Raw genomic sequence first — 20,974 nt, forward strand, 5'->3', positions numbered from 1 at the left:
ACGATGCGCAATAAGCAATTTGTGCAATACACTCGCTCTATACTATTGTATATACTCTAAGGATATAACTTTGAACCTCAACGCATAGAAATAAGGTTGAAATTTGTGTCACTCTACATTAATGACATTAGCTTGATATTAATCTGATGCTATGCTCTAAGGGATGTCAGCCTTGTTATCGATAATTCACAAATAAATATTTTTTTGTGCATTTTTTTCTTTCTATTATATGAGTATAGTACAATGTGCCACATTTTGGAGTATGTTTATTACTACTAAGAATGTCTTTTCATATTATTATTATTAAATAAAAAACGGAATAGAATAGTATAAATCTATATTTACAAAACAAACAGAAAATATGCATTATTTTAAATCTTGGAACTGCCGTAGGTTTGATGTATCGGTGGTCTTTGTTAGACTGCTTATTGCTGTTCGGCATCCAGTTAACTCGTCACGTTGCATTAATTATCCATTTCTCTTCTAAATTAGCCTCTTTCGAAAATCTATAAATAAAAAGGACAAATGAAAGCTAAGGAAAAATAAAATAAAATTTAATATTTATAATGTTTGTCTTTTCTAAAGTATCGATACTGTCGATATGCGCCACATGCATCACTAATCCGACATTCGTTTGTTTATTGCAATAATATTCCAGAAAGTCTTGTTTGCTGTTCAATCTATATTAGTACTAATTTCCTATGGATTAAGGTTCATTTTGACTTAATATTTTTATAAATTTTTGACAAATTACGACAAGCGAAGTTGTAACATAAAATATATTTAAAATAAATTAAAATAAGACTTACCGATGGTATGAAATGCCTCGATTGCTGATATTATTTCGTCTGCTATCATTTTTCCACTCTAATACCGAACAACACGCCCTAAATAATGAATAAATATGGAAAAAAAGGTTTGACAGCTGACAACCGACTCGAATATTTTTCTGCACACAACTGAGAGCGAGTTAGGTCAGTTAGGTGATCTTGGGTGATCTTACCTTACTAGTGACACGTGGGCCACGCCCACATCGCACTTCAAGAATATGCTTTTATTATTAAAAAAAAAACTAAAGGGGACCTAACGAAAAAATTGTGGGACCTTAATGGACCTAACGGAGACCTATCGATCAAGGTCATTTTCGACCCAAAATTCCATTGATGGGGTGCTAAGTTTGCGTTGGTCCAATAAACAACATATTTTATTATATTATGTACAAAATTATGTCGGTAGAATACCTAGCCTTAAGAAAATGTCCTGTATTATAATTATCTTAGATTATTAAACAATTCTTAGAAAAAATGTAAAAATTACAGGACATTTTTTTACGACCGTATTGCTATCACAAAAATAACATTGTAAAATGAACGAAATTATTTTTGCTAGCAATTTATTGCTCTTAGCTAGCAATGGTATCAGTACAGTATTATCTATGGGTATCAGCACGGTTTGAATTTGAAATTCCAACGGTTTTCAAAAATCGTCAAGGGCAAGGAGATGCACAAATGTAATAGCGCTTGTTAAAAAGTTTGTGCAGCAATTGAATCGTTTAATTTATAAGAAAATACTGTGTGTGTGTTTTTTCAGAAAAAATCTCTAATGTTATAGTAGTTAGAATTCAATAAAAGCATTTTACATGCTTTTATATATTTTGTTGTGACGCTTGTAAACTTGTGCGTTCATAGTTTACGTGTAACAATTAGCGATACCGTTACAAAAATAATCTACAATGGCTCAGTTTAATTATCTCAATGAAATAAATAGCTTAGCAACAATTGACGGCCCTATTACTCGTGGACCAGTCCAACGATGGGCAAAGAAATCGGGAAACGAAAACATCAACCCCGCACTGAGTGCTTCGTTCAAGAACAATACGAACGTGAACTTAAGTTCATGCAACCAATCGATGCAGAAATTATCCATTTCTGCTAATCAAAGCTGCAATAATAGTGTCCTTTCAAGCAATAAAACGCCAACAAGGAGTGAAAATAGAAAGAATAAGAAGTCCCCTTCAAAAAACAAGTCACCAGGTAAAGTACTGTTCTAGACTTATTGACCTTTTCCAATTTGTTACATGGATTTTAAATATAATTTCGTTTTTAGGCCGATCCACCACACCTACACCTAATAAAGCATCAAAAACACCCAACAAAGCAGATAGATTTATACCATCCAGAAGTAATTCGAACTATGATCTATGCCACTATATGGTAAGAAAAAGTTTTAATTATTGTTTAGTAAAATTTTATGGTTTTCTATTTAATTTAAATTTAATGTTAAAAATACTGAACATTTTTTCTTAATTTATAAGCTGAATCGCGATGAAGAGAAAAATAAGGAAATTGCTCAATCTACAACTGTGGAGAACATTAGCCGAGCACTAAATGACACAGAGCCTGGCAAACTGCTGCAGTATGGATGCAAAGCCCCAGCTCCCCCCGAAGGCTACCAAAACAGACTACGAGTTGTCTACTCACAGGTAAATTGATAATAATTTTTAGTAAATATATATTTCAAGTTATATTTACTACTAGTGGTCCGGCCCGGCTTCGCCCGTGGTACATATTCACGTTTTCTCTACATAAAAACCATCCTCGAACTTCAAGGAATATTATAAAAAAAGAATTAACGAAATCAGTTAAGCCGTTCTCAAGTTATGCGCTTACCAACACATTTTGGGATTAATTTTTATATTATAGAATATCTACTGTTGCTTTATTTGATGTAGCTTCGTTAGAGCTTGAAAACAATACTGGCTATAGTTATTAAATATTATTTAAGAGATTCTAATTGTAAATTTTATTTCATTTTATATGGACAAAGAAACAAAATAATTTTTATTCATTTACAGGCGAAGGTTCCATCATCAGTAAAAAATACAACTAGATATATCCCTCAACTTCCAGACAGGATACTTGATGCCCCTGATATTATTGATGATTATTGTAAGTTTTAAATTAGGTACTAAATTTTCTATTAATTTGTTTTTTTTTTTCCGTAAAATTTTTGGTTTACGTTCATAAATCGTAGGTTTTCTTATTAAATATCTCTGTTAAAAAATGAAATAGGAATTGAAGTATGTATACAAATAATATAAGTAAATATTAGTACAAAAATTTCCTTTACATGTTTCGTTTACAGATTTAAACCTGGTTGACTGGAGTGCATCAAATATCTTAGCTGTGGCTCTAAACAATGCGGTATATCTATGGAATGCCGGTACTGGACAAATTGAGGAATTGTTAACATTGGAAGGCTCGAATACTGTATCATCGGTAGCGTGGGTACAAGGCGGTGGATCACATTTGGCTGTCGGCACTTCGTCTTCCACAGTTGAGCTGTGGGATTGTGAGAAAATGAAGAAGTTGAGGGTATGTATAAATTGTCAAAATTATGTATGATTGTAATTCTTGAATAAAAGTGAACTCCCATTCCCATGTCCCCTAGTTGAGTAATGGGCAGATGCATTATATACATCTGTTTCACTGATCGATTCTCTCAAGTAGGTGATCAGCCTTCTGTGTTGGTAGGACACCTCTTATACACATTCATGTCATTGCGTAGTAAGACCCCTGTAGAACCGCCATCCTGTTACAAATGACTCGAAATTTTGTGTCAATATCTCCTGGTCTAGTATTCTGTATTAGAATACAAATTGCTAAGAATAAAGGAGGCAGAGCCGTGGATGGAAATCTAGATTATAATATGGATCATAAGTAGTAAATGTTTTTTTAATAGTTCTCCAATCAATTTTCTATGTTAAACTTGCAGTTTCAGGCCAGGTCAGGCCGAATTATTTAAACTTCAATACTTTGAAACTCAGTCCTTCATATCTTTACACAGATAATGGACGGACACACAGGGCGCGTGTCGTCACTAGCGTGGAACTTGTATGTGGTGTCGAGCGGAGCTCGGGATGGCAAGATTGTGCACCACGACGTGAGGCAGCGGAAACATGATGTTGCTTCGATACGGGCTCACTTCTTTGAGGTAAGTATATTTGCGTGCGAAAATGATTTTCATTTAAATCATTTAAAAAGCTTTTTACCCTTTAAGCCAAAGGTTATGAGTGAATAAACTACTCACTAAAAAATTTTCCCAAGCAAAACTTTGCTGATGCGTCTGTTAGGCAGTTTTTTTTTCTTCTAAAAGTTCTTTTTTCTTTGAAAAAATTTTTACACATTTGAATAAAAAGTTAGAAAACCGCAACGCGCCACTTGGACATTTTTTACGACCTTTTAATAGGTAATGGTGAGTCTAGATGTTTATAGTCAGTTATACTTTCTTTGTTTCAGGTGTGTGGTCTGAAATGGTCTCCCGATGGTAAATATCTGGCGTCAGGTGGTAATGACAATCTCCTGAACATCTGGCCTATTGAACAAGGACAGCACTACTCTCAACCGCAGTATTTGTACTCATTCAAGTAAGTTTTTGTTAAATTTTTATAGATTAGTTCAGATTTTTATAGACTATTTCATAGAGATAATAATATTTTTTTTTATCTAGTTTGTAGTTAGTATAATTCATATTTACGTTTTTTTTTTATTAACACAAAAAAAATATTTCTAATGGTTCTAAATCATTTATCGTTCATTTACAAATTTTTCTATATCATTTGAAATATTTTCCATTGTAACTTAATTCGTAATGGTAACCGTTATTATGTTTTATTGAATATAGGTACATTAAGTAGTGAATGCTAATCTTGTTAACGATATATTCGGTATCAATTCTCTAACAATATATTTCTCAATGTCCCATTTATTTCAAACTAATAGTAAATATACAATTACAGCCAACACCAAGCAGCAGTGAAGGGTCTGGCGTGGTGTCCGTGGAACAGCGGTCTTCTGGCGTCCGGCGGTGGAACGGCTGACCGTACATTGCGTATTTGGAATGTTAAGACTGGAACGAATCTAGCCACGGTTGATACTAAATCGCAGGTATACATTAATTTGGCTTGTTCAAATATAAAATAATAACACCCCCTTGTATATAAGTTATCTATTGCTATAACTTAGTTCAACTTGAGAGATCAAATGCATTTAAAACAAATCTGAACATACTCAAACATTTTTTACCTTAACATTTTTAATGTGGACTGGAATAACTAAAAAATACAGGTCCCTATACAACTTATTACGATGCAATTTAGACCGCTATAAACTTCTTATAAGGTCATAGAGCTAACATTAATACCAAGCGGCAAGCGGCTGAAGGGGATGATGTAATGTTATAGCAAAGTGTAATCGATTTATGTGTGCACGTTTAGGTGTGCTCGGTGGTGTGGAGCACGCACTACAAGGAGCTGGTGACGGGGCACGGCTACGCGCACAACCAGCTGGTGCTGTGGCGCTACCCGACCCTCGCGCGCGTGGCCGAGCTGGACGGGCACGTGGCGCGCGTGCTGCACCTGGCGCTGTCGCCCGACGGCACCACCGTGCTCTCCGCCGGCGCCGACGAGACGCTGCGGTACGTACACACGCACACGCGGGCCGAGCTGGACGGGCACGTGGCGCGCGTGCTGCACCTGGCGCTGTCGCCCGACGGCACCACCGTGCTCTCCGCCGGCGCCGACGAGACGCTGCGGTACGTACACACGCACACGCGGGCCGAGCTGGACGGGCACGTGGCGCGCGTGCTGCACCTGGCGCTGTCGCCCGACGGCACCACCGTGCTCTCCGCCGGCGCCGACGAGACGCTGCGGTACGTACACACGCACACGCGGGCCGAGCTGGACGGGCACGTGGCGCGCGTGCTGCACCTGGCGCTGTCGCCCGACGGCACCACCGTGCTCTCCGCCGGCGCCGACGAGACGCTGCGGTACGTACACACGCACACGCGGGCCGAGCTGGACGGGCACGTGGCGCGCGTGCTGCACCTGGCGCTGTCGCCCGACGGCACCACCGTGCTCTCCGCCGGCGCCGACGAGACGCTGCGGTACGTACACACGCACACGCGGGCCGAGCTGGACGGGCACGTGGCGCGCGTGCTGCACCTGGCGCTGTCGCCCGACGGCACCACCGTGCTCTCCGCCGGCGCCGACGAGACGCTGCGGTACGTACACACGCACACGCGGGCCGAGCTGGACGGGCACGTGGCGCGCGTGCTGCACCTGGCGCTGTCGCCCGACGGCACCACCGTGCTCTCCGCCGGCGCCGACGAGACGCTGCGGTACGTACACACGCACACGCGGGCCGAGCTGGACGGGCACGTGGCGCGCGTGCTGCACCTGGCGCTGTCGCCCGACGGCACCACCGTGCTCTCCGCCGGCGCCGACGAGACGCTGCGGTACGTACACACGCACACGCGGGCCGAGCTGGACGGCCACAAACAGACATGCAAACGCAACGTGAAACCATCACAGCGCACGCACGTATACATACATACTTCATCATCCCGCAAACAATACACGCGAGCCAAGCGCGCGCGCACGCAGGCAGTGAACTCGCTCAGGCCGAGGTGTACACTCACCTTGGCCTGCGAGTACAATATTCTTGCTTTTAAATATAGACACATGGGGATGAAAATTCTCTCGTATCATATAAGCAAGATGGTGAAGGATAACCTGCATGTATTTAGATACATGAATGTATGCGCAAAAGCACGTACGGACACATAATATGTATCCTACTAATATTAATATAAATGCGAGAATTTGTGAGGACAGATGTATGGATGTTTGTTAGTCTATCACGCAAATACTACTGAACCGATTACAACTAAATTTGGTATCCCGGAAATCCCACAGAAGCGGGAACTATGTATGTTTTATTTTGAAAATGCGAGCGAAGCCGCGGGTAGAAATCAAGTATACTATCCCTATAGTATATAGTTTATATCTATATACTATAGGGTGTATGCATTCGCGCATACAATAATATTTTAATTTTCATTATTACTACTTCCTAGTAGTTCAGGATACATCGCCCATTTTTGCAAGTGACTACTATCAAGCTGATTTTCCGTTTGTAGCTTTATTTTGATGAGACACCGAATATTTTCGTGTACGAAACTCTCGATTGTGGTAGCTAACAGAGATAACAAGGATAAAATTTTTTGATTTGATGGTTCTCAAATATTTATTACGCAATTTGTAGGACAATATGTCTGTTGAATTATATAAACATTAACTAAGTGAAAACAAAAAAATCAGCTCGTTAGTAATCATTTACGATGACCTTGTTATCGATACACTTTGGAAAGGGGGACTCTTTGAACCAACCATAGATTTTGTAGGACAAATATTTTTTCGAATAATTTAGGTAATTATCTTGAGCTTGAACAAAAAAAAATTCAGTTAGTAATAAATATTTGAGAACCATCAAATCAAAAATTTTAATCCTTGTTATCTCTGTTAGCTACCACAATCGAGACTTTCGTACACGAAATTATTGTAGTCCGTTTTCTTATGGGCATGCTTGTATGGAAAGGTATACATTTTTGAGTAAAGCAATGCCATTTGGTACGAATGTTGTTCTCGTCCACCTAAGCCCAAATCGCCCGGTAGCCAGTCTTTACTCCCCGGGAGAAGGGAGGGAGGGGGGGTTATAGAACAGAGCGCCCGGCGCTCCGAAAAAAAATTCTGGCGGAGCCATTTGGACCTTTGAGTCGAGTTTGTTATCGTTTTCAGGTAACTAGATAATGCCTGATTCATTCCCCATACCAGTTTTTTTAGGGTTCCCAAGCAAAATATGCCACAATCCTTAAATTAAGGAATTTTTGGTAGTGGCAAAATCCAAACAAACCAGTATATTTTTATATTTTTGTATCAAACCTGGTTTATAAAAAAATACTGTCTGAAAGGCCATTTAATGCAGATTATAAAAACATTAACATGTAATATATATTTTACCATTTTCAATGTAAAATAAATTAAAGAAAGTATAGAAACGCTCGTTAGCGCAGCATAGGGGATGGCTAAAAGACCCGAAAAATAAGCGATACTAACAAACAAAAACCAGCCAAGTGCGAGTCTGACTTTTTCATCGAGTGTTTCGTACTTATTTGTCCCATACCATGTTAACTTGCCTGGTAGAACCTGGTTAACGGATACACACACACTTTCGTCTTTATAATATTAGTGTGATTTTAAATCATCTTTAAATTATAAATGAAGTCAGGTAGCATTGTTAAAAATAAAGATATATAATAATAGAACGTTTTCGTAGTAATAATAATGACAACCACCTCCACAAGTACATAATTCGGTACTTTTGAGCTGGCATATTCAATCCGGAACTACAAGATTTCACGTACCAACGTCTTATCAATTCAAAGCTTCTCTTTTCTTTTTATTACAGATGGGCAAGGAATATTTTGATTTTTTTAGGCCCTCAAATACAGCCCCCAATATACAGCCTGTAAAACTGCCCTTGAGGTGTGTTGTTTAAGGGCAGCTTCTGTGGGAGGCAAATTTTCGATTTTTTGTTAAAAATTTGTTTGCAACCCTCATTTACTGTCACAGCGGGGTATGATGTGAAAAACAAACATGTAACTAGGTACTTATAATACTTATAAAAAAATATAAGTTCTGGATAAGAGCATCTTTAAAATATCGTGACCGTCCTTACCTATCATGCATTGTAATCACAAACTATTCAATTTCACTGTCTGTATATTTGCCTCTGTAAAGTGCTTCAAATCCTCGTGTGACATCCGTTCCTATAGTTCTTTTAGACTTTCTAGCTTTGGAACACACGATATAGTAATAGTAGCCAAAATAGTGTTAATAAGAATTATTGTTTATAAGAACAGTCGAAAGATATGGCTAGTACAAAATATCATGTGTTCCAAAGCTAGAAGGTCTAAAAGAACTATAGGTACACATGCATTTAAGGTATGGAAGACATATCCGAATGTCACACGAGGATTTGAAGCACTTTACAGAGGCAAATATACAGACAGTGAAATTGAATAGTTTGTGATTACAATGCATGATAGGTAAGGACGGTCACGATATTTTAAAGATGCTCTTATCCAGAACTTATATTTTTTTATAAGTATTATAAGTACCTAGTTACATGTTTGTTTTTCACATCATACCCCGCTGTGACAGTAAATGAGGGTTGCAAACAAATTTTTAACAAAAACGGATAGGCAGATCGAAAATTTGCCTCCCACAGAAGCTGCCCTTAAACAACACACCTCAAGGGCAGTTTTACAGGCTGTATATTGGGGGCTGTATTTGAGGGCCTAAAAAAATCAAAATATTCCTTGCCCATCTGTAATAAAAAGAAAAGAGAAGCTTTGAATTGATAAGACGTTGGTACGTGAAATCTTGTAGTTCCGGATTGAATATGCCAGCTCAAAAGTACCGAATTATGTACTTGTGGAGGTGGTTGTCATTATTATTACTACGAAACGTTCTATTATTATATATCTTTATTTTTAACAATGCTACCTGACTTCATTTATAATTTAAAGATGATTTAAAATCACACTAATATTATAAAGACGAAAGTGTGTGTGTATCCGTTAACCAGGTTCTACCAGGCAAGTTAACATGGTATGGGACAAATAAGTACGAAACACTCGATGAAAAAGTCAGACTCGCACTTGGCTGGTTTTTGTTTGTTAGTATCGCTTATTTTTCGGGTCTTTTAGCCGTCCCCTATGCTGCGCTAACGAGCGTTTCTATACTTTCTTTAATTTATTTTACATTGAAAATGGTAAAATATATATTACATGTTAATGTTTTTATAATCTGCATTAAATGGCCTTTCAGACAGTATTTTTTTATAAACCAGGTTTGATACAAAAATATAAAAATATACTGGTTTGTTTGGATTTTGCCACTACCAAAAGTTCATTATTTTAAGGATTGTGGCATATTTTGCTAGGGAACCCTAAAAAACTGGTATGGGGAATGAATCAGGAATTATCTAGTTACCTGAAAACGATACCAAACTCGACTCAAAGGTCCAAATGGCTCCGCCAGAATTTTTATTCGGAGCGCCGGGCGCTCTGTTCTACAACCCCCCCTCCCTCCCTTCTCCCGGGGAGTAAAGACTGGCTACCGGGCGATTTGGGCTTAGGTGGACGAGAACAACATTCGTATCAAATGGCATTGCTTTACTCAAAAATGTATACCTTTTCCCATAAGAAAACGGACTATTGGGTGTCTCATCAAAATAAAGCTACAAACGGAAAATTAGCTTGATAGTAGTCACTTGCAAAAATGGGCGATGTATCCTGAACTATAGAACTCTTATAACACTATGCGTATATGTTATAATGATGCAGGGGCTAATAATATAACTGTTTTCCAGATTGTGGAAGTGCTTCATGCTGGATCCTTCAAAGAAGAAAGAAGCGACAGAATCGAAAGCTGCGAAATCGCTGCTCAATATGAACTCGTTGATTAGATAATACAAATAACTTATGTTAAATCAATTTGCACGACTGAAATCATGTGATATAGGATTTAATTGTATTATTCAGTCAGATCTATTTTTAATTTCGGTAATTATTGACTATTTTACTGACGTTATAACTTTTATTAATAAAATTATTTTTATGACTGGTTACTGTATGATTATGTTTTAATAATAATTCTCCCATCGGTAATTTTAAGGTTTTATAACGCATTGATATATATATTTGCATGATATCTTGCTACGAAATATATTTTCGATGCTTTAATTTTCGACATTACAAGTAGAAGTTGAGGTCGTAAAATGTATTACGATTTTTATTAGTAGGTATAAGTCTAAATTACGGTTTTTCTACTTCCTCTATGAAGTTACTTGTTTCTTTCTTAAACATTTCATTACCTCGGCTTCTTTGGTTTTACGCATTTCCAGCGGATTATTAATTTATAAATATTGTATGAAGTGGTCTATAAGAATATTTTGAGTACTGTGTTATTTTTGAAATAAATAAAGATTTCCATTTATCTATTGCGTTTTTATTTAAAATATCTGGAAGTTAAAAACAAAATTCCTATCCCGTGCCTATCAAGGCAAACATTCGAGGACATATTCAAAGATAAAATTATATCCAGATTATTGATATGTCAAATCCAAACTAATATTATAAATGCGAAAGTAACTTTTTCTGTCTGTCTGTTACTCAATCACGCCTAAACTACTGAACCAATTTTCATGAAATTTGGTATGGAGATATTTTGATACCCGAGAAAGGACTTTTTTTATAGGCTACTTTTTATCCCGGGAAAATGACGCAATCCCGGAAATCCCACGGGAACGGGAACTATGCGGGTTTTTCTTTGACTATGCGGGCGAAGCCACGGGCGAAAACCTAGTAGGTAATAAGTGTGAATAAAGTTTCTGTGATGACAACACAATTTTGTACAGTACTAGCGTTAGCTACTATTAAGTATTCTGTGACAGTAGGTACCACTAGCTGACCAGAAAAACGATAATATGAAACTTCTTATCATTAGAAGTATAAAGAATACTTCATTACACATTTTCATTTCCTATAAACATCCTCATGCATTCATATACAAATCGGTTGACTTATTTTCGAATAATTAGGCAACTAGAATAATTGCTAACAACAACTACAAACTAAAATACTACGATCAAATCGATTAAAAGTCCTACATATTTGATGATTGATATGTAATGTAAACCTATTTTTACCCGACTACGGCGAAGCAAAAGTAGGAGTTATGATTTAGTCTTTAGACCTGTATGTATGTAGGTATGGATGTTCATCTGTTCCCCCATAACTTCTAAACTAGTAATCATAATTAGACAAATGATAGCATAATAAGACAATGGTTACAAATCCATATTGAGAGTAAAACCATTCCAAGCTTGTCTACACTACTATTATAAAGAGGAAAACTTTGTTTGTTTGATTGTAATGAATAGGCTCATAAACTACTGGACCGATTTTAAAAATTCTTTCACCATTCGAAAGCTACATTATCCACGAGTAATATAGGCTAGGTTTTATCCAGGAAATCCCACGGGAACGGGAACTATGCGGGTTTTTCTTTGAAAACGCGGGCGAAGCCGCAGGCGCAAAGCTAGTTTAGTATAAATCTGTAGGTATGTATATTGTAGGTATGTATTTGCAAGCTGCACTTAAGTATAGTGGCGCTCTCCGACTCTCGTAATTTCCAATCAAAAACTTATTTTTATTTTCATATTATTCCTACATCAATAATTTCATCAATCGAAAGTGAACATGTGAAAATTCAAACGTATTAGCGCAACTACACTTCTATTCGGTTTAACACAATCAGCTATCGAAATTAGTTAAGTATTCCATAAAATAAACTGGAAAACACGTGTGCGTTACCCAGGCAAAATGTTTTGCTTTATAGAGATGAGACTTAAACAAATAATTAGTGTATCATGAGGAGCAATTTGTTTACTAATAGCAAAATTTGTTTGAATTGTAGTTTTTAAGTTATTTAAGAAAAACAAATTTTGCTGGAGTAACGTTTGAAACGTTACCCAGGCAAAATCGTCTTTCAAAAATTAGTTTCAGCACGGAACCAAATACATGAATAGATAGCTTTTGTTGCGTAGTAAATGTTTATAAATAGCAAAATTTGTGTGTGGTATGCTGCCCTGATAACAAAGAATGCAGTAATCGACATTTTTGGGATTTTTACTTTTTGCAAGAAATGGGATCCCAAGGGGTTTATTAACATAAAAAAAAAATAATTTCATAAAAAAAGTACCCGGAAGTATGTTTTTTAGCTACCGATTTTTGCAGTACTTACATGAAAACTATATCAATGATAAGAAAAAGCGCCGTATTAAACATGTGCTAAAAAATAATGCAGTAATTGTTAGTATACCCTAAAACAAAGTGCAGTAATAGCCATTACTGTAACATTTTATTCTAGTGTCTGTAGACCAATTGCTACGTCAAAACGCAGTTCTCCACATTACTGCATTTGTGTGTAGTAAAAGTTCGCGAGATCGTAACCGTACGATACAGTGCTGCGTTTTGTTGAAGCAAATCTGTGCGTCGTCGTCGTTCGGTGAAGTGAGACGTGCGGCACGTGTGCTGCTCCGGCGCGCTGTTTGTTTTTTAAGGAACGAAATTTTGTTGAGTTGTTATAAATTAAAGTCTATCTTTATATATATTGTATTATGTATTACATAGCATTATGACCTTGAAATAAAAAAGCTATCATCTGACGTGACAAGTCAGATTTTAGTTTTTTATAACCTAAAAATACAGGACTACAAATGCTTCTTACTAGGTATAAATATGTAGGTACAGTACTCCAAAATTAATAATGCGCATGCAGATCTTCGCTAATTATCGTATTTCCAGGAATACCCGAATCACCCCGAATCATTGAATCGTAAGTGCTCCAAACAATGCACTTGCATCTTGCACCTTGTTTGAAAGAAATAGGAGTCAATTTAGAGTCATACACAATCGAAAACAGTTCAGGCGATAGGTGACGGTAGCCTGTCAGTCCAAAAATTAAAAAATCCGTCAATCGTCTTTATATATTGGTGGTGATGGAATCATATAGAGCTGCTGTTACATACCCTTCTTAGTTTTGTTTCAAAGTTGAATTGTCCGATAAAATGATTATTTACACAGGTAGCAGATAGCAGTGGGGAAAGTGAAAATGAATAAGAGCATAATGAAAGCTCTGATCATTCTACGATATAATATACAAGAAATAGAGATAACCCCTGATTCTGTAAATCCTTTGGACTGAGATTATAATGATTAGATTTCTGCAATTTAAATATAAAGCAGTGTTTGAAAATCATGTTTTCAAATATAAACTTTGTCTTATATTATAAACCTTCCATACATCCATCATGACGCCAGCTTCAGTAAGACACTTTAACAGTTCTAAGTATATAATTTTCTGAGTAAATCAATACAACAAATATATATTCGCAATTGTGTGGCTTATCCTCGCTATTAACTTACATTGAATTATCGAAACAAATTTCGTTACTTATCTATTTTTCCATAAAATCACAATAAAACTCATAATTCTAATAAACTATGCATAAAGAAAATACATTTAACCACTTTAAACATATCATCTTCGGAGGCTCGGGTAATATGACAGTTGCCGAACAGTGACGAATTTTTCTATGTTATCAGTTTGGGAGTACTGTACTCTGTAGGTTTTCAATAACTTTGTTTGCATACTCGTATACCTAAAAGATACATAAAGTTACCTATCTGACAGAAATATTAAAATCGTAATATGTAGGTACAGCCAGCATCAGAAAAATCTGAGCGTACGAAGTGGTCAAAATGATCTGAAATACAAAAATTCAATTTTATCTTAGCACTCACACTATTCAAATTGTTCTTAGCATTCAACGTACCAAAAACAGCGTACGCTAAGATGTTTTTGGTACTTTGAATGCTAAGAAAAATTTGAATAGTGTGAGTCTAAACTTTAGACTCATACTTTAGACTCTAAAGTATGAGTGCTAAGATAAAATTGAATTTTTGTTCTTCAGATCATTTTCACGCTGACTGTACTTAATATTTCCAACGATAGGTAACTTTAGGTATCTATTGGATAAATCTAGTTCCAATTAGGTAGGTAGTTTACAGTAGATTGTACGTATAAGAATTAAGAATATTTATGTGGCGCCCGCGGATTCTAACGCGTTTTTGCTTATTGCTCAGCTTCTAAGTGTGATGATGATATATAGCTTAAATTTTATTATTACTATAAATATTTCCTACTTAATCAATGTACCTAGATTTATTTCAGAACATTTTCTCTTCATAATGTCTGCCAAAAACTCCCGCGGAAGAAGCATGTTAGACATGGTGCTGGGTAAGCTGGATCGTCAAACAGAACCTTCTACTTCTACAGAATTTAATTCAAATCAGAAAGATGAATCATTTAGTCTGTTATGTGATGAAACCTTCCCAAGTTCTTTGATGGATATATCGCTAACAGATGACATTTGGAATAGAAGAACCATTCTACAAAATGCCCCAAGATAACAATTTATATCATGAAACACCTACAACTGATTCCAGTCATGCCGTAAATAATAAATATAGAGTCCGAAAAGTATATTATATATTGTTCCTACTATTAAATAAATATATACATGTCAGTTTAACTGATGTTAAAATAAATGTTGTCTTAATTAAACTAAATTTTCTTCTACAAATTGTTTTATTTTGATATCCCCGCAGTGGGTTTCAACCCTAGAGCATTTTTTTAAATCTGTGTAAAAGTGAGAAGATATTAATATGTATACATCTTCTTAGCCCCGGTCATTAAAAACCTGTATTAAATACTAAACAATAACGCAGTAATCAACATGCGCTAGAACATAATGCAGTAATGAGCGCAAGTACTGTATTTAGACTTAGTGTCCTGTGATTTTCACATGGCCTGATGCTAAACCTAAACGCAATAATACGCATTATTAATGGATATACTAATTTATGAAATATAAGATAATTATCTTTGTAAAGCTTGTATTTTTTCCCATTTTATTGATAGATTTCAAGGTCTATAAAATATAAACATCTTCCTCAAATATGTAAAAATGTCTTTCGCGCGTTTATCTCAAAACCGCCATTTTGCGATTACTGCATTCTTAGTTATCACGGCCGCGGCAGTATAGTTCTTTAGTTATTTAAGATTTTGCTGCGGTAACGTTTTGGGATTTCCCAGATCTCGAAAACGGCTCAACGCAGAAGTTTGAAAAAAATACCAATAAAAGACCTCAATTTGTTTAAATTTGTTTAATCATTAGTTTTTGATTTGGTTGACGTAAACCAATGTAATTAAATGGTTTCAAAAATCAGAAGAAGCGGGTTTACATGTAAACCAATACACTTATAACCAAATAAACAGCTGTAAAAAATACCCGTGGTTCGACGCTTGTTTACAGCAGACATTTTAGATTTCATACTTTACACGTTAAGAAGATAAAAACAAATTTGATTTATTTTAGACTGGTCGTACTTTAGCGATCGAATACGCAGTTCCCATAACATTAAGAAACATGGCATACTTTAAACAAATTAAAATGATTCCTGAAAATTCCTTCCTGTTAATTGCAGCTTTGAATTACGGCTCTAATGAAAGTTATCTCAAAAACAAGATTATGTCAGCCATTCTCTAATGAGCCGACCAAATTGAAAAGGTCACATAAAAGCGACCGCACCATACATAAGCGCAACCATCTGAAATGAACAGGATAATATAGATGTTTTGTTAGTACAGTTGAATACAAAAGTTTTCTGGTCAGGTTAGTTAAAATAATAAAATGGTTAAGATTCATTATTTTTATTTAAAAAATCAGTCTCATACAAATTATATGTATTGCTTTGCCTTAGCATCAACATTTTTGAGTTTTGTTACGTGTTACTTAGAGTGAATATTTTAACATTACATGTGACTGCCACAGGTGGATAACCCGTGAACCAATCATTGTCAAAGCGTCGTAACCTTCTTTTAACTTAATGTTGAAATATCCACTCTAAGTAACACGACATAAAGCTCATATTTCAATACCACAGTGTGACTTGAGTTGGAATTGAGTCGGCGTTGTGTGTGTAATGTGCAAAGCACATTTGGCCGTAGATAACCAAAAAGGATCCAACCCACAAAATGTTACTTTTGAGTTATTGAAGTTTGAAGTTTAACCTGTGTTTGTTCATATAAAGACTTGCTTGTGTTAATTGCTTCTTAAGGAAAAGTGTGTGTGTCAATGTATATTTTATTCTTACAAACAAATTTTATTGAATTTAGTTTTATTTCTTGAAATATTCAGCTAAATGTGTGTTAGGATCCTTTTTGATAAAACCTATTTTCAATTATGATAAGTGAAATTTCATTTCGCAAAAACGATTCAAAGTAGCTAATTGCTACTAAGATCCTTATTTTTTTTTTAATTTCGTAAATAAAACAACTAACTTTCAATTTTTTTTCATTATTTATATAAAACATATTAATTCTATCCGATTTACTATTCTTCTTCGTGTGCAAAGTCCGGTTCATCGCCATATCTACATCGTCATGAAGTCTTGGATTGCCCCCTTGGATTGATTTATAGAAATCCAGGCAGTATTTAGATAAATAGTCAAAGATTGACTCCAAATCGTCTAATTGGGCTTTTCTTTAACATTTGGCCATAGTCATTGAAAATCATTATCAGATACCTCCGAAGATTTACCTTTCGAGCCCGCCCATACATACAACTTTTGCATCGACTAAACTGATCTGTCGAGCTGTATTCTCCTCTTGAATTCAACATGACTAAACTGTTTAGTCGATGGAGGTGCGCATACAATCGATTTCAGTCTTAATAATTTATATCCCCAACAAACCTTACAGTCTTCTATAGGCATTGAATGAAGGTAATAAAGATCACATGAGCGCGTGATCGATAGTTGTGCGAGTAATTTTTTTTTTGTTACTTCGACATGTTCGTCAGCTTCGTAAATTTTTTCAGGTATTTTCGAAGTGCTTCTATTTTAGAAAAATCGGTATAAAAAAGGCAAAGATGTGTGACCCGATCAAGATACTTGGAGTGTGAACTTAATGCATGCCTAACGCCTCAAGCTTTAAATACATAATATTCAGTCTATCCAAATGTTCTGAATCGTTTTTGTTATTAAACCAGTATACATTTCTAAAAAATTCAGTTTAACAAAAGAGATCCATGCTTTCTGAATCTTTTTAGTGATTTATCTATTGCATCATAATATCATAAAAATTAAATATCTAAAAGGATCCACATGCTTTTGGATTTTTTTAAACATTTTAGTTTTGTGTTAGTTTCTTAGACTGAGCGTTTTACAATATGATCCAAGAAGAATGGATTGTTTTTACGAAACTAAAATATGGCTTCTCCATACATGTGGGTTGGTACCCAGTGTCAATTTAACGTCAAAATATTCATATTTTACTTGGATTGTTTTTGCTAATCGAAAATATAGACCTAGACGAGCAGTTTGGTATATTTAACTCATTTTCGGTCATGTTGTGGGTTGGATCCTTTTTGCTTATCTACGGCCATTTAATGTTTTTTTTTACAAAATATGTATTATCGGCTTGCCTATATTTCTTGCCCTTATGAGGGACGGTTTCGAGCATATTCTATAAAAAATGTATATAATCACAAAACTTTTAATCACATCACATCAAATCACAAAACATTTGGTTTAACAGAAACAACAAATTAAGTACTAAAAATATAGCTACATGTATATATGTTTGTATTGTTTTAAATCACACTATAAATTATACACTATGATATTACACTTTTATTAACTAGTAAAAATTGTGTAATATGGTACTGCACTTAAAAAATATTAAAAAATCGGCTTCACGAATAACGTTTTTCTGCTTAACTGTACAAAACATCGGTTACCAAGCTGCTAATTTGCGAAGATTACCCGTACGTACGGTGCAGTCGCTTTTACGTGACCTTTTCAATTTGGTCGGCTTATTAGAGAATTGCTGACATATTCTTGTTTTTGAGATAACTTTCATTAGAGCCGTAATTCAAGGCTGAAATTAACAGGAAAGAATTTTCATGAATCATTTTAATTTGTTTAAAGTATGCCATGTTTCTTAATGTTATGGGAACTGCGTATTCGATCGCTAAAGTACGACCAGTCTAAAATAAATCAAATTTGTTTTTATCTTCATAACGTGTAAAGTATGAAATCTAAAATGTCTGCTGTAAACAAGCGTCGAACCACGGGTATTTTTTACAGCTGTTTATTTGGTTATAAGTGTATTGGTTTACATGTAAACCCGCTTCTTCTGATTTTTGAAACCATTTAATTACATTGGTTTACGTCAACCAAATCAAAAACTAATGATTAAACAAATTTAAACAAATTATGGTCTTTTATTGGTATTTTTTTCAAACTTCTGCGTTGAGCCGTTTTCGAGATCTGGGAAATCCCAAAACGTTACCGCAGCAAAATCTTAAATAACTAAAGAACTATACCACACACAAATTTTGCTATTTATAAACATTTACTACTCAACAAAAGCTATCTATTCATGTATTTGGTTCCGTGCTGAAACTAATTTTTGAAAGACGATTTTGCCTGGGTAACGTTTCAAACGTTACTCCAGCAAAATTTGTTTTTCTTAAATAACTTAAAAACTACAATTCAAACAAATTTTGCTATTAGTAAACAAATTGCTCCTCATGATACACTAATTATTTGTTTAAGTCTCATCTCTCTAAAGCAAAACATTTTGCCTGGGTAACGCACACGGAAAACACTTGTGTTCATCCTTTTTTCTACATCTAAATTACTTCATACTTGATCTTTATAATTATTGTTATATTAGCAGCGACATACCTAATATTAAATAACCGGCCAAGAGCGAGTCGGAGCGCTCTCAACGAACGTACTTTTTAACCGACTTCAAAAAAAGGAGGTTCTCAATTCAGCCGGTATATTTTTTATTATGTTGTAACTCTAAAATGTATGTTTTAACAATTTTTCCTTTATGATTTATCTGTGCTGTGTGTACATTGCTTTAAGCCAAAATTCAAGACTGTTCACGCGGAGTAGGTACAATAGGTTTTGGTTGCCCTGCAATTGTCGAAATTTGCGATAATTTTTCAGCATTATCTTCTGGTTACGTTGACATTATTTAGTTGATATGATTTTATTTTATTACACCTTAAAGGTATGTATGGCCTGAGGTTTTGGTGTGAATATCAGTTTAATACATATAAGTGTCCATGAGCAAAAAGAATGTAAATTTAAAAACAAATTTTTATATGATCTAATTAAAAATTCATGTTTTTCGCAATTTTTCCTAGATTTGTGTTATAAGACGTTACATTGTACCATATTTCATGACTGTGTACACGGGAACAACCCGGTAAGTTTTGATTTCCTTGCGAATGTTGAAATTTGCGAAAAATTTTAGCATTTACGGTTGTATCTTTTGATTGCGTTGGCTTATAAGTATCACAGCATCAAAGGACCGTAGGAGTATTCGATATGAATTTCAGCTTGATGCGTTCCGGAAAGTGATCCTATATAAGGGTTCCGTTTTTTCCTTTTGAGGTTCGGAATCCTAAAAATTATGTTTACTGGGGTACATAACATCACACACACACATCACAAATAAAAGACAAAAATAGGTAAAAAAACATTTATTCTCTAAGTACATTGTAAATAGGTATGGAATGTAAAAATAAGACAAAAACAATTGATACGTGCGTAGTAACCGTGCGCTAATCTTAAGTATAGAGGTGGTTAAAATGAAAATAATTCTAACGATTTGTTAGTGGAAGCAGTATTGTGACTAGAGGTAGTAGCAAATTTAGACGCACATTTATTTTAGCTTTACGTAAATGCAAGGAAGGAACCGAGAATATAAGAGAAAGCTAAGTAATCTATTAGGACCGGTGCAGATATGGCGAAGCGCAGCGCATTTTTCATTTTCAAACTATTATGAACATTGTTCTCATTAAAATCAAATTAAAAATCAAATAACAACAATTTATTTCAGGGAGCATCGAAGCGTCACACGCGAAAGGTAGCGCGCTGCGCTTTTTTGAATGTTATTTTAATGAGGTCAATGTCGATAATAGTTTGACAATAAAAATGCGCTGCGCTCGTGGAATATATATTATAATGTCTATATTTCCGTGGCTGCGCTACGCTCCGCCATATCTGCGCCGGCCCTTATTGCTTCATAAATTGATTAGTAGAAATTTGATAGCTTTCATACTGGCATTCGCACCAAAATAAAAGATAAAGCCTCGTTTACATTTGAAAATGTAAAAATTAAAATTACATGCGCTTGATTTTGTATGAAACTAATTCTATAAAAGGCGCTCAGTGTCTTTTTTATTGTTGAACAAAGCAAAATCAATTGATGACAATTTTGAATGGCAGTGATAACATGTATATCTATTATCTAATTTATTGTACTTAAAGTATGTTCTCAATCTAAAGTACATGTAACTAACAATAATAAAATTCTTAATACTTTTCGAGTTACAACTAAATATTAAGGAGTAGGTACACC

At 35.4% G+C, this 20,974-nt stretch overlaps 1 protein-coding gene across 1 annotated transcript; it reads left to right on the forward strand.

Annotated features, from left to right (window-relative positions):
- Positions 1 to 1,444: 1,444 nt before the first annotated feature.
- LOC123697003 (cell division cycle protein 20 homolog) lies at positions 1,445 to 10,900 on the forward strand. The gene is made up of 10 exons (XM_045643414.1): positions 1,445 to 2,033; positions 2,107 to 2,213; positions 2,315 to 2,482; positions 2,855 to 2,948; positions 3,145 to 3,374; positions 3,847 to 3,993; positions 4,299 to 4,426; positions 4,799 to 4,946; positions 5,276 to 5,475; positions 10,275 to 10,900. Exons 1-10 carry the CDS (start codon positions 1,733 to 1,735, stop codon positions 10,372 to 10,374), a joined length of 1,623 nt encoding a protein of 540 aa, XP_045499370.1. The 5' UTR covers positions 1,445 to 1,732; the 3' UTR covers positions 10,375 to 10,900.
- The last annotated feature ends 10,074 nt before the right edge of the window (positions 10,901 to 20,974 follow it).

This window comes from Colias croceus, chromosome 13, assembly GCF_905220415.1.
Source record: "Colias croceus chromosome 13, ilColCroc2.1".
NCBI classification, from domain to species: domain Eukaryota; kingdom Metazoa; phylum Arthropoda; class Insecta; order Lepidoptera; family Pieridae; genus Colias; species Colias croceus.